We start from the raw sequence: 13,460 nt of genomic DNA, 5'->3' as shown, positions 1-13,460 counted from the left end.
TGCGAGCAACAGGGACCCCCGTCACAGATGTAGCTAGTTAGCTACTATGCAACTGTCCACTCGGCCACTCGAGAAAGTGGTAGCTGGAGTGTTGTATAGTTTCTCACTAACCCGACCTCTCGACCATACAAGGGTCATGGAGAAGAGGGGTGGGCGGGAGTGATCATCAGTGCATACACTTTTATTATTGTTATACTTGCTTATGCTATTGCTTTCTTATGTTTACAGTTATTCGTTTTGCCATGTGATACATTTATACTTGTTGAGCTATATATGTATTGATCGCATGTTGTTCGGCTCCGATTTACTTATTGATAGAATGTTTTTACCTCACATGATACCTTAGTGGTGATGAATAGTTCAGTAGTCGATCAGTATTACTCCTGATCTTCTAATACCTAGCCTAGGATATGGTTTCAAGTATGAGCATATATTATGGTTTTATTTTAGTATCTACTATTTCCCTTATGAGACTGTATACTGTTGGCTCACTTTCTATTTGTATATTATGTTCATGCACTATCTTTCCTTTACCCGCTGAGTCCCAACACTTACCACCCCCACAAACTGATTTTTTCTTTTGGCAGGTAGTAGGTAGAAGAATCAAGGATGCTTGGAGAGTTCTGGCTACCAGCCCCACTACACATTCAAGGACGGTTTTCTTTTCGGTCTTATTACTGTTTGGGTGGTATATTGATTTCGCATATTTGCTTTCTAATAAGTTGATGTGGGCTTGGAGCCTAGTATTGTGGTTGCAAGTATTTTGGTTAATGACTTTGTTGGTCGTACATTCGTATTTTTTGTGATTTCTGCTGTGTTTACTTCTAGCCATATGGGTTGTTTATAAACTGCGTAGTTATGTTTACTTCCAGCCGTGTGGGTTGTTTATAAATTGCGTGGTTGTGCTTATATCTAACCGTGTGGGTTGTCGATTATGTTTATATGTTGAGTGCGTATGTATATTGGCTCCAATTTGTCACTGTTATAGGGGAGGCGCTGTCCGATTTTCGAGTGAACACCCTTACCCTCGGGGCGTGACAAGATGTGTCTTCAGGGACTTTAAGATCCATTCAGCCCATATGTTTCAGTGGTCGATCGAACTGTGCTTAGTCTTTAATCGCGATCAACCTACCAGCCAACGCCACTCAGCTTCATTTTGTCGTTGTCGGGTTCAACCTTGTGACCCATTCTTTGCGCCGATCGGGATGATTGGCAGCAACACTTAGCACATGTTGTCTGTTTCCTTATGCGTCCTCGAGCGAGCTCGATCTTGGCTGGCATCATCCAAATTTCTTGAAGACCATGTAAATCCCTGATAATTATGGTCGAGTACATAGCCATACTTTTTTAATTAAGTTCATTAAATGTTGTCTAGTGACTGAAGGACATGTGTCCCTCACTGTCACGGCATGCTCGATGTAACAGCCAGATATTCTCTTGCAACAAGGCGTGCGTCTTTTCAAAACCAACGATGGGATCTGCTTATAGGTTTCCATAGCTTTGGATTGGACGGCTGAGGTCGATCTGTCGTAAGGTTTATAAACATCGTGTGCATCGTCAAATTCCTCACTTTGCGTCTTCGTCTTCGAATTTTCCAGCGACACTACGTTCTTCTTCCTTTCCGGCGATCAAAGCGATCTCTCTAGTAAGATTTCTGTACTCTTTAACCGGATCTGCTCGTTCTTAGCGTCCTTTCTTTCAATCGAACTTCTTCGTTGTTTCTTGTTGGCGTTTATTTCCAATGGCAAACTCCTCTCAACCTCCTATCTCTATCCCTGGGCCCTGATACACGTCCATCGAGTCTAGGTTCGACGGAGGCGATGCTGAGAGTTTGAGAGCTACCTTTGAAATTCCTTTCGATTATCAAATCGGTCTTCCTTCAGCTTTTGACCGTCCGAACAAGCCGCTTCTGAGTTTTGTATGCTTCTTTAGGGACCAATTTACCGTCGGTCTACGATTCCCAATCCATCCTTTCTTCTCTATCATTTGTAAATATTTTCATATTTCTCTCCATCAACTAGTGTCGAATTCCTTTCAGCTGCTATGCGGGGTTGTCATTTTGTTCTGTCTGCACGACATTCCCCTTACTCCCTGGCTCTTCCACTATTTCTGTTATCCCAAATTGTCCAAGCCGAAGACTTTTCTCTTCCAAGCCTGAGTGGGCATAGTTTTCTTTGACAAGATGTCATCCTCCAACAAGCATTGGAAGGACTACTATTTCTTTGTTCGCTTTTTCGAGTGGTCGGACATCCCGACTAGGTGGCAAGTAGAGGTGCTGAACCCTCCCGAGCTCAAGAAATACAAAAGCCGCTCGGATTACCTTCACGCAACTTCCAGCTTGGCCGGTCAAAAATACCATATACATAAGTTGCTATTAGAGGGTGTCCTCTACGTGTTCAGCCTAAGCTCGATTCGCACAAGGCTTCCGTCTACCCTAAATATCCTCTTTCTTAGTCTAACTTTTGAATCTAACTGATTTCTCTCTTTCTTTTGCAGCTCGAGTCATGTTGCGCGCACGTCTGGCTAGCAAGTCCAAACTCACGAACGCAGAGATCAATGCCGCAGTCATGGCCAAGTTGCAGAACCACGGCTTGCAACCGGTCAACTCTCATGAGGATCCGCTCGAAGAAAGCACGGGAGCCCCAGCTCAAGGGAGCGACGGAGAAGCCAGCCATATGGTCGGTGGTGAAGCGATTGTCGCAGTAAATCCCTCGCTCGAGCATCTTTCAATAATTCTAGTCGCTAAGGCCTCGGAATTGACTTCTTCCGGGGAGACGTTGATAACCCGAAAGAGGCACCGCACAGAGATTGCCACCCGATCTACTACCTCCGCTACACAGATTCCAACCAGGACCAACCCATGTCTTTCATCCGAGCGGGGCGAAATCTCCACACCTGTGCCCAAGCAAGCGACGGTCGTCCCACATACTTCACTTTCATCAGATCAGACGTTGTCTTTGTCTAGGCTGCCACAAGGAACAATCTATGCTCCTCCAGTCGCTTTCATACTGCCTCCACCGCTGAAGACTCAAAAGTCTCACATTCGGCTGGCGTCAACGTCTCAGTCGGCTAGCAGAGCAACCTCAATCCCGTCCGCTTCGAGTGGTCAGCGCCACATAACGACGGTCATCCATCAACCTACAGACGAGTGGCACAACTCTGACAGCGCTGAGTCCCGAGCCCCGGTGCACCAGATAATTATCCAAGGGCCGCTCGCACAGATATGGGCTAACGCCTGGGCCCGCGCAGCGATCATGCCTCCAGGGGTGCTCGTTGATAGACATACCCAGATGTCCACTGGGGTAAGTATCTTGTACGCTCCTATTCTTGTACGTTCCTTTTTAGTGCCACTCGACCCTAATAATCTCCTGTTCCTTACAGTATTGGGTAGAGAGCTTAGTCATGTGCCAAAGGCTCACATTTTTTGAACAGGAAGTCAAGCAGCTGCGTGCACCAAGCGGCCAATCGTCTGCTTCCCAGGTGTAGCTAGAGAAGATGAGTGTTGAGATGGCTCAAGTAAGAGCTGATTTGAGTAAGAGCTCCGAGCAGCTGGAGGAAGAGAAGAGTAAAGGTGTCGAGCAGGCTGTACAATTGGCTAGGCTTGATAAACAAGTCAGCTCCTTTGAATCTAAGCTCAATTTGGCCAACACCAGGAAACTCAGTGTCATCGAGGACTTGGAGATCAAAAATAAGGAGTCCCGGGTGTTGGCCTAGAACCTAAAGGAGGTCGAGGCCACTTTGAAGGCCGAGCGGGATGGATGATTGGCCGAGCAGACCGCAGTGAAGATCCAGATCGACGCCAAAGATGAAGAGATGACCAAGTTGAAGGAAGAGTTGAAGGCCTCTTGAGCAGCCTTAGAGATTTATCAAGGAGCTGAGTCGAGCAGGTTCGATCTTATAAAGCAAGCCTACATCCACTCGGATGCTTTTAACGATAAAGTCGTCGATTGGCCACTCCGTCTGTTCGACCTTGGTATCGATGGGATGCTCGCTCAACTAAAGGAAGGCAGCTACCTCCCCTCCGATCTGACAAGCAAGGTTATTAGTCAGGACAAGCTGACCGAGTCGCGCCCAATGATGTTTTGGATTTTTTGGAGTGAGCCTGTTCATGCGAGTTTTTTTCTTCTATAATTTTTTGAAGTGAATGCTCGTTCATCCGGCGAACCCTTATAGCCCTTCTCGCCGTTCGGCATTTTCATTTTTTGACTTGAATTTAGTTCACACGTTTGTTGTGTAAACTCGATCAAAACTGAGTTGCTTAATCCCCAAGGTGTAGCCTCGTGCTCTTATGATCAGGCTATCTGTTTTCTTAGCAATTTGATCAGTTCTAGGTTTAAGGTTGCCGCTACACCGTTGATGGAGACTGGGGTTTAAGGTTGCCGCTTGACCGTTGATGATGACAAGGGTTTAAGGTCATCGTTCAACCATTGATGGAGACTGGGTTTAAAGTCGTCGCTCGACAGTTGATGGCGACAGGGGTTTAAGGTCGTCGCTCGACCGCTGATGACGACAAAGGTTTAAGGTCGTCGCTCGACCATTAATGGCAACAGAGGTTTAAGGTCGCCGCTCGACAGTTGATGGCGACATTGTTTAAGGTCGCCGCTCAACCGTTGATGGCGAGCGGCGGCCGTTGATGGCAAGCGGCAACCATTGATGGCGACAGGGGTTTAAAGTCATCGCTCGACCATTGATGGCAATAAGGGTTTAAGGTCACCGCTCGACTGTTGATGGTGACAAGGGTTTAAGGTCGCCGCTCGACCGTTGATGGTGACAAGGATTTATAGTCGCCGCTCAACTTTTAATTTGGCCAATCAGCTCAAGAGTCTGAAAAACTTATTTTTTTTTATTCATGTCAGTCCTGCATTCAGAAGGCATATGCACAAATACATCTATATTTACTTACGTACCTCTCATCCGACCTTATAAGGTTAGAGATGATTCACACTCCATGGTCGCTCGAACTGCCTTCCATTTTCATCCTCCAAATAGTATGTCCCCGAGCATAATTTCTGTATGACCTTGTAAGGTCCACCCCATGGTGCCTCGAGCTTGGTGACGTCGCCGATCGACTTGATTTTCTTCCACACCAGATCTCCGACCTGGAAAGACCTCGGGATAACCTTTCGTTTGTAGTTCTGCCTCATCCGCTGTCAGTATGCCATTAGCTAGACGGCGTCTTTATCCCGCGATTCATCCACCAAGTGGAGCTCCATTAACCTCTGCTTGGTATTTCCTTCGTCGTAGAGTTGCACTCGGTCAGATTCTATTCCAACTCTACAGGGGCCACTGCTTCCCCTCTATACACCAGATGGAATGGTATTACGTCGGTCGCTCCTTTGTGAGTCATGCGAAGTGCCGATAAGACACTCGGGAGTTCATCGAGCCAGCTACCTCTTGTGTGGTCGAGCTGAGCTCGTAAGCCTCTAAGGATCTCCAAGTTTGTGACTTTCACCTGGTCGTTGCTCTGGGGGTAGCCTACTGAGGTGAAAGCCTATTGGATGTCATAGCCTTCACACCACTCCTTGAATCTCCGACCCACGAATTGCCTCCTGTTATCCGAGACAAGCCGGTGGGGGATGCCGAACCAACACAAGATGTTTTGCCATATCAATTTAATAACCATTTGCTCACTTATCCTTGCTAGCGGCTGACCTTCACCCACTTTCAGAAGTAGTCCATCGCGACGAGTAGGAACCTTCGCTGACCGGTCGCCATGGGAAACGGCCCCACGATGTCCATGCCCCATTGGTCGAACGGGCAAGACACTGTGAATATCTTCATCTCCTCGGTTTTTTGATGCAAGATATTGTGATACCTTTGGCAGGAAAGACAGGTGGCTACTGTCCGAGCGGCATCCTCTTGGAGAGTTGGCCAAAAATATCTGGCCAGAAGAATCTTTCGAGCCAGCGAACAGCTGCCCGGATGGCTTCTACAAGAGCCTTGGTGCACTTCCTGCAGGATGTACTCTGCGTCCTCTAGTCTAACGTACTTGAGCAGGGATTTGGAGAAGGCTCTCTTATACAGCTAATCTCCGACCAAGATAAATCATCCGCCCCTCTTCTTTAATAGTTGCGCTGCCTCTTGGTCGGCCGCCATGCTACCCGATCGGCGGAATTCAATCAGCGGCGTTCTCCAGTCACTCGAGAAGACCACTCCCTCCATCCAGTCAATGTGCGCCACCAATGAGACCTGTTGGATCGGTTGGCTGATCACGATTGGTGATAATGAGCTAGCTAACTTAGCCAATTCATATGTTACTTGATTGTCTGATCGGGGGATCTTCTATATAATGACCTCTTGAAAATTTGTCTTCAGCTTCTCGAAAGTTTCTGCATACAACTTGAGTCGGGAGCTACTAATCTCACATGTCCCAGATAGTTGTTAGGCGGCCAACTGAGAGTCTGAGTGAATGAGAATTTTTGTGGCTTCGACATGTCACGTTGCTTGTAAGCCAGCTATCAAGGCTTCATACTCGGCTTCATTGTTGGTGGCCCGATAATCCAGCTGAACGAAAAGTTGCATCCGATCTTCCCGTGGTGAAATGAGCAGAATGTAGATCCTGCTACCTTGTTGAGTAGACGAACCATCGACATATATTCTCCAAGTTGCTGCCGGCTCGGCGTTCTGGACCTCTGTGACAAAATCAGCCAAGGCCTGAGTTTTGATCGTCGTTCGGGGTTGATATCGAATATCAAACTCACTTAATTCGGTTGTCTATTTGATTAGTCGTCCGGACGCCTCTGGGTTAAGGAGGACCCTTCCTAGGATACTGTTGGTCATGACGATGATTGGATGTACGAGGAAGTACTAGCGGAGTCTCTGAGCGACAAGCACCAAAGCATAAGCTAATTTTTCCAGACCAGTGTAGCGAGATTCGATATCTTTCAATATATGGCTTAAAAAATACGCGAGCTGTTATTCATAGCCATTCTATTTAACTAATGTCGAGCCGACTGCATACTCGGTAGACGACAAATAGATCTAAAGCAGCTCCTCGGCGCTCATCTTAGCTAACACACACAAGGAGTTAAGATACTCCTTGAGCTCTTCCAACTCCCGGTCGCACTCCGCGTCCCACTGGAATTTTGTTTCTCGACGCAGCACCATAAAGAATGGTAGACTCTGATCAAATGACTCGAATATGAATCTCGACAATGGTGTGATCCATTCGGTCAATCGTTGGGCCTCTTTCAAGCTACGGGGTGGGGCATGTCTTGCAGTGCTTTTACCTTGCTCGGATTCGCCTCGATCCCTCGCTCAGTGACTATGTATCCGAGGAAGCGTCCACTCTTAGCGCCGAACAAGAACTTGTTTGGGTTCAACTTCATCCCGTATATCCTCAAGGTCCCGTTTATCTTGTTCATGAGCCTTTGGTAGGTGGCGCTAGCATTCTTTAGTCCGAACGACAAGACTTTATAGCATGATGTTCTGTCGGTCGTGATAAAGCTAATCTTTTTATGATCTTCTTTGGTGAGCGACACTTAGAGGTAGCCTTGATATGAGTCTAGTATGCAGATCAGCTCACATGCCGCTGTAGAGTCCACCATCTGGTCTATCCGGGCTAGCGGATAGAAATCCTTTGGGCACGCCTTATTCAAGTCGCGGAAGTAGATGCACACCTATCATTTGTTGCCTAGCTTTGAGACCAGTACCACATTAGCGAGCCAACTCGGGAACTGGACTTCTTGAATGTGGTCGGCTTCCAGTAATTTCTGTATTTTCTCTCAGATGATCAGGTTCTGCTCTACGTTGAAGTCCCTTTTCCGCTGCTTCACAAGTCGGACATCTAATCGGATATGAAGCTCGTGCTAGGAGACACTCGATGAGATCCTGTGTAGCTCGTGAGTCGACTAGGAGAACACGTCGTGATTCTGCCTGAGGCAGGTGGACATCTCTGCTTTTTTTCTTGCTCTCCAGATCAGTGGCAATGAAGGTGGTCGTATTCGATCGGTTCGTGTGAATCTGGACTTCTTCCTTTTCTTCATAAACCCTGGCAGGGGGCTTCTCAAGGATGGCGTTCACCTCCAGGCATAGGTTTTTCCGAGAGGTCCTTGCTTCTGATCTGACCATCTCGATGTAGCATCGTCGAGCAACCAATTGGTCACCTTTGACTTTTCCCACCTTGTCGTCCACCGGGATCTTAATCTTTTGACAGTAGGTGGACACCACCACTTGGAACTCGTTTAAGGCCGGTCAGCCTAATATAACGTTGTATGCTAATAGTGCATCTACCACAATGAAGTTTGCGATCCTTGTCCTCTTCAGGGGCTCCTTGCCAAGTGAAATGGCTAGCTTGGTCTAACCAATCGGCAACATTTCGTTGCCCGTGAAACCATAGAGCGGGGGCATCATCGGATCCGCAGCAGTTCTCTCTCCGGTCGATTTGCAACTGATTGAATATCTTTTTGTATATGATGTTCACCGAGCTCCCTGTATCAACAAAAGTTCAATGGATTGTATAATTAGCAATTACTGCTCGAATGATTAGTGCATCGTCGTGAGGGATCTCTATTCCCTCTAAGTCTTTAGGGTTGAAGCTGATTTCGGATCCTTTAGCTTTTTTCCTTACTGCAGCCAACAACGTGTATCTCGAGTCGCCGAGCATGCGACTTCCTTACTCAGTTAGAATCTCCGCCGGTCGGCCCTCCTGCGATCATACCTATCTCCCCTCGAGCGGTGTTACTCCGGTTCTCTTCCTCCCATGCCGACTGTTCGTTTCGATCAACAAAGCGTTGAGCAGGACTTCGAATGTTCCGACGCTGAGGCTCATGGTGGCATGGTTCAGGTGTTGTCCCTTCTCCCTCACTTCGGACGGTTGATTGGCGCCTTTGTCACTGATCAGGTGATGGTGATCGACGGTGATATCCCAGCGGGCTAGCCTGTTGGCTTTTAGGTCATAGCAGTCCCGGGTATTGCGCGTCGTCGACTGGTGGAAGGAACAAAATATTAGTGTCCATACCTTGCCTTTTGCAACCTTTGGATGAGTGGTTGCCACATGCTGTACGACATGTGTCCTAAGCTCGTGTGTTGGGGCTCCTCCTGATCGAGGCCCCTTGGGAGGTTGACAGCTGCTTGGCTGACGCCATTCAGATACTCTTGCGGGCTTGGCATGTATCTCCTTCTTCCTTACCGCCTGGGCTTCTTCCACGTTGATATATTCGTTGACCTTCTTTTGGAGGTGGCCAAAGTCCCTTGGCGGCCTCCGAATGAGCAACCGGAAGAACTCTCATTCGATGAGCCCTTGGGTGAAGGTGTTAACCAACACGTCTGAGGAGAATGTCAGTATGTCCATCGCTATCTGATTGAAGCGCTGGATATAGGCCCTTAATGGCTCTTGGGGCCTCTGCTTCAACGAGAATAGATTCATGCTTGTCTTCTGGTGGTGGCGACTACTAGCGAAGTAGTGTAGGAAGGCCGCTCATAAGTCCTTGAAGCCATGGATCGAGCCGCTCGGCAACCTTTTGAACCACCGTTGCGTCGATCCCGATAGTGTGGTGAGGAAGACTCGGCATTTCACCCCATCCGTGTACTGGTGAAGTGTGGTTGCGTTATCGAACTTGGCCAAGTGGTCATCGGGGTCGGTCGCTCCATTGTATTCCCCAATTGTTAGTGGAGTGTAATGCTCCGAGAAAGGGTCGTTTAGAATCCCCTCCGAAAACTGTTGATTGACTTGTTCGGACGAATCATCCTCTCTGGATGCTTTCCTTCTCCTTGCATCTTGAGCGGGTGCCTCATCCGAGGATAATCCCCGATCTCTTTCCGCTCGGCCCCTCTCTTCCGCCGGAGTCCATAACGACACTTGGTGAAACAGGATTGGCGCATGAGGGGCTTCCCCAGAGGTGCTAATTGGCCTCTTGTTTGGTTCCTAAATGTCTCTGTCCCTTCGCTAAGCCTTGCGGCCTGCCGCAGAGTTTGCAGGCTCCTGCGTCTGATGTTCAAATAAGACCTGTTGTCGCTCGGCCATCGCCTGTTGTTGTTATTGCTCCACTATCTTTGTTGCTTGAGCCTGTATCAGTGTGCCAAGTTCCTCTTGTGTCAGCGTCACCGTTGTGATTCGTCTAGCGTCTTCCATCTTCTCGTTCGAATGTAGGCTACGTTCCCATAGACGACGCCAAAATGATCCTGTTCAAAGGCGTGAAGCTAGAAAGCTGGGGATGTGTCAGTTCTGCTGACTGGATGAAGACTTCTCTCCTATATGCAAAACAAACTAGACCAGGGAAGGGGTGTCCCTCGCGTTAGCCCTTTGACGCTTAAGTTAGAAACAGAAAAAGATGAGTCAAAAATAATAGGGATAGAGATGAATCCTTGCTTTTCTTCATACCTAGCATACTCTTTTATATCTATTCTAATGACTCTTCATATGCCTCTGTTTAATGATATTAATTGCAGACAAAAGACATATTTGTCTTGGCTTCTCCGTATTCAATGATAGATGAAATGTTCTCTTTTATTTTCTCTTCTCCTTATTAAGTATTTGTCTTTTCCTCTTTTATTATATTGATTCATTAAATTATCAACGACACACCTCAAGCTGGACGGGTGGCCCACTCGACCGGCTCTCCTACCGATCGGGTCGATTGGACAGCGGTTCTTCCGATCAGCCTATGTAGCTCCTCTCGCTCGAGCGATATAATTGAGCCTTTGAGTCCTGATATTGATTATTTTGATTTTGACCTACATAGTCACCGTTGACCGTGTTAGGTGAGATCATCCTTACCGCCACATCATGAATTATCTAATTTCCATGTATAAATAATGGCTTCTCCTAGCTATTTAAAGAGAGGGAGAGGAGAAGGAAGGTGCAGATGAGTAAATTGGGAAGGTTATTGAACATGTCTGCTGTTCCCTCCACCGCCCAAGAGGAGTCCCAGAGGAACATCCAATTCCATGCGCATGCAGTCTCCACCATCTTCACGGCACTCCTAATCATCTCCTTCCCGTTGTTGCTGCTCTTCTACCTCCGCCGCCGCCAGAAGGCCAACAAGGAATCCAGCAGTCTCCGCCTTGCACCCGGCCCGCCGGGCTTCCCAATCATCGGTAACCTCCACCAGATCGGCGACCTCCCCCACCGCTCCCTCCACCAACTCTCCCTTGCCTACGGCCCCATCCTCCGCCTCCGGCTAGGGAGCGTCACCGCCCTCGTCGTATCCTCCCCCGCCCTCGCCCGCGACGTCTTCAAGACCAACGACCTCGCACTCTGTTCCCGCCCTAACCTCGCGATCTGGCGGCGCCTCTCCTACGGCGGCCTCGAAGTCGCTCTCTCCCCCTACTCCCCCCGCTGGATCCGCGCGCGCCGGCTCTTGGTCGTCCACTTCCTCGCCCCGCGCCAGATCCGAGGCCTCGCCGCCTCGATGGAGGAGGAGGTGCGCACCCTGATGAACACCGTGGCCGCCGCCGCCGCGTCCGGGCGCACGGTCGACCTCAGCCAGAGTCTGATCTGTTTGGTGTGCTCCATCATGTGCCGGGCAGTGTTCGGGAAGAGGTTCACGCAGGCGGGAGAATGCTCGATGAAGGGCATGATATTTCGGACGGCAGAGCTTTTGGGGGGGTTCGTCGCCGGGGATTTCTTCCCGTGGGCTCACCGCTGGCTCAACGCCGTCACGGGAGTGCATGGGAGGCTGGAGAGGAACTTCAAGGAGTGGGACAACTTGTTCGAAAGGGAAATTAAAGAGCGGGAACGCGACGTCACCGGCGACGGTGACGACGGCACCTATCCCGGTGTTCTCGTGCGCTTACTCAGAGAGGAACAAAATATCAACGAAGGCGGCCTCACGAGGGACGGCGTCAAAGCTCTTCTCCTGGTAAAAACCACGTAACATCAAAATTTTAGGGAATTATATATACACTTATCCCCAAGCATCAATTCTAACATAATGATGACCGACATAATCGATCTAGGCTCAACACTTATGTGTATGAACCTCCTTTCAATCAATAGGGTAGACTCTAAGGGTCATTAAGATAATAAATTTATTTTTTTTTAGCAAATTATATAGTTATGACTAGGGGTCGATTTAGGATTTATTCCATCATGCGCCTGAAGCCTTGTACCTATATGTACTTCCCTCCGTATTTGTGGGGTTCATACTAGGGGCTGTTAATGTAACAAGTCTATATTTTTTTAGAGAATTATGCGGTTGCTCCGAGGGTGTAGCACAGACGATAGATGCATGACATCTTTGATATAATGATCAGAGTTCGATTCTCAAGAACTGACGACCTGTGGTTTACCCACTATACACCTCTCTCCATATCCATGGGGCCCGCACTAGGGGTCGTTAATGTAGCGGATCTGTTTTTTTTAGGGAATTATACGGAATCTTAAATAAAATTAATTTCCTCTTAATCAATCCCAATCTTTAATTATAGGACTTGATGTTTGGCGCAACGGACACAATGGCGGCGACAATGGAATGGGCCATGGCGGAGCTAGTGAGGACTCCTCGAGTGCTCGCTAGAGCTCAGGAGGAAGTTCGCCGAGTGGCGGCCGGAAAAAGCTACGTCGACGAGGGGGACCTTCTGCGGCTCAGCTACCTGCACGCCGTCGTGAAGGAGATCCTCCGACTCCACCCGGTCGCCCCTCTGATGCCCCACGAGTGCCAACAGCACTGCAAGGTCGGTGGCTACGACGTCGCCGCCGGCACTAGAATCTACGTCAACGCATGGAGCATCGGACGAGATGCAGACGCATGGGATAAGCCTGAGGAGTTCCGGCCCGAGCGGTTCGAGGGTAGCTCTGTCGACTACCTTGGGCAGTGCTTCGAGCTGGTGCCGTTCGGCAGCGGCCGGAGGATCTGTCCCGGGATATCGTTGGCACAGTCAGTTATGTGGCTTACACTGGGCAATCTCTTGCACAGCTTCGACTGGACATTGCCGGAGGGAGTGAGAAGGGAGGATCTGGACATGAGCGAGGTGTTTGGGCTCGTCGTTAGCAAGAAGGAGCCGCTAGTGCTGATGACAACTCCGGTGAAGTTACTTTAATTGTATTACGTCTTAAATAATTAAATAAATATATAAACATATGTATTACGCTAGAATTTACTGACAGAATTTCAATTCCGTCAGAGTTTAAAAAAAAATAGACATGTAGCGGCTTGAATTACGCTAGATCTTGTTTACAATTTTCATATATAAATAAACCATCATAGTTGATCTTAGAATTAATTCTAAACTCTTCAGCAGCTATAGTGAGTCGTGTCTTGTTCCTTTCACTCGTCTTATATTCACTTGATTCAGGACATGATCTATATGTCTGTCCTCACTAGACTAACTATGTCACACCTAGCCCAAGTAATACTTCCTCGTTCTACGAATTCAAATTACTCGTACATGTATATAAGAGTCTCGTACTCTTAACATGTGATGTTTTGGCGAAAATTTTTTGAGTAATAATCCTAACGAGTGACCATAGGGTATACCTCTCCTCACAAGGAGCGTTGAATCCTATGTGAGCTATCCAA

General features: G+C 48.2%; 1 protein-coding gene across 1 annotated transcript; it reads left to right on the top strand.

Moving 5' to 3' along the window:
- Positions 1-10,783: 10,783 nt before the first annotated feature.
- On the top strand, positions 10,784-13,160 carry LOC121976785 (cytochrome P450 71A1-like). The gene is made up of 2 exons (XM_042529129.1): positions 10,784-11,801; positions 12,370-13,160. Exons 1-2 carry the CDS (start codon positions 10,806-10,808, stop codon positions 12,979-12,981), a joined length of 1,608 nt encoding a protein of 535 aa, XP_042385063.1. The 5' UTR covers positions 10,784-10,805; the 3' UTR covers positions 12,982-13,160.
- The last annotated feature ends 300 nt before the right edge of the window (positions 13,161-13,460 follow it).

The sequence above is a fragment of the Zingiber officinale genome, chromosome 4B (genome assembly GCF_018446385.1).
Source record: "Zingiber officinale cultivar Zhangliang chromosome 4B, Zo_v1.1, whole genome shotgun sequence".
Lineage (NCBI taxonomy): Eukaryota > Viridiplantae > Streptophyta > Magnoliopsida > Zingiberales > Zingiberaceae > Zingiber > Zingiber officinale.
Note: the sequence above shows the minus strand (reverse complement) of the source record. Positions and strands in the feature narration are given on the sequence as shown.

Excerpts from the sequence above, each read along its gene's own strand:
- LOC121976785 (XM_042529129.1), top strand. The coding sequence starts at position 10,806 with ATGAGTAAATTGGGAAGGTTATTGAACATGTCTGCTGTTCCCTCCACC. Across the intron at positions 11,802-12,369 it reads GCGTCAAAGCTCTTCTCCTG|GACTTGATGTTTGGCGCAAC; the intron begins GTAAAAACCACG and ends CTTTAATTATAG.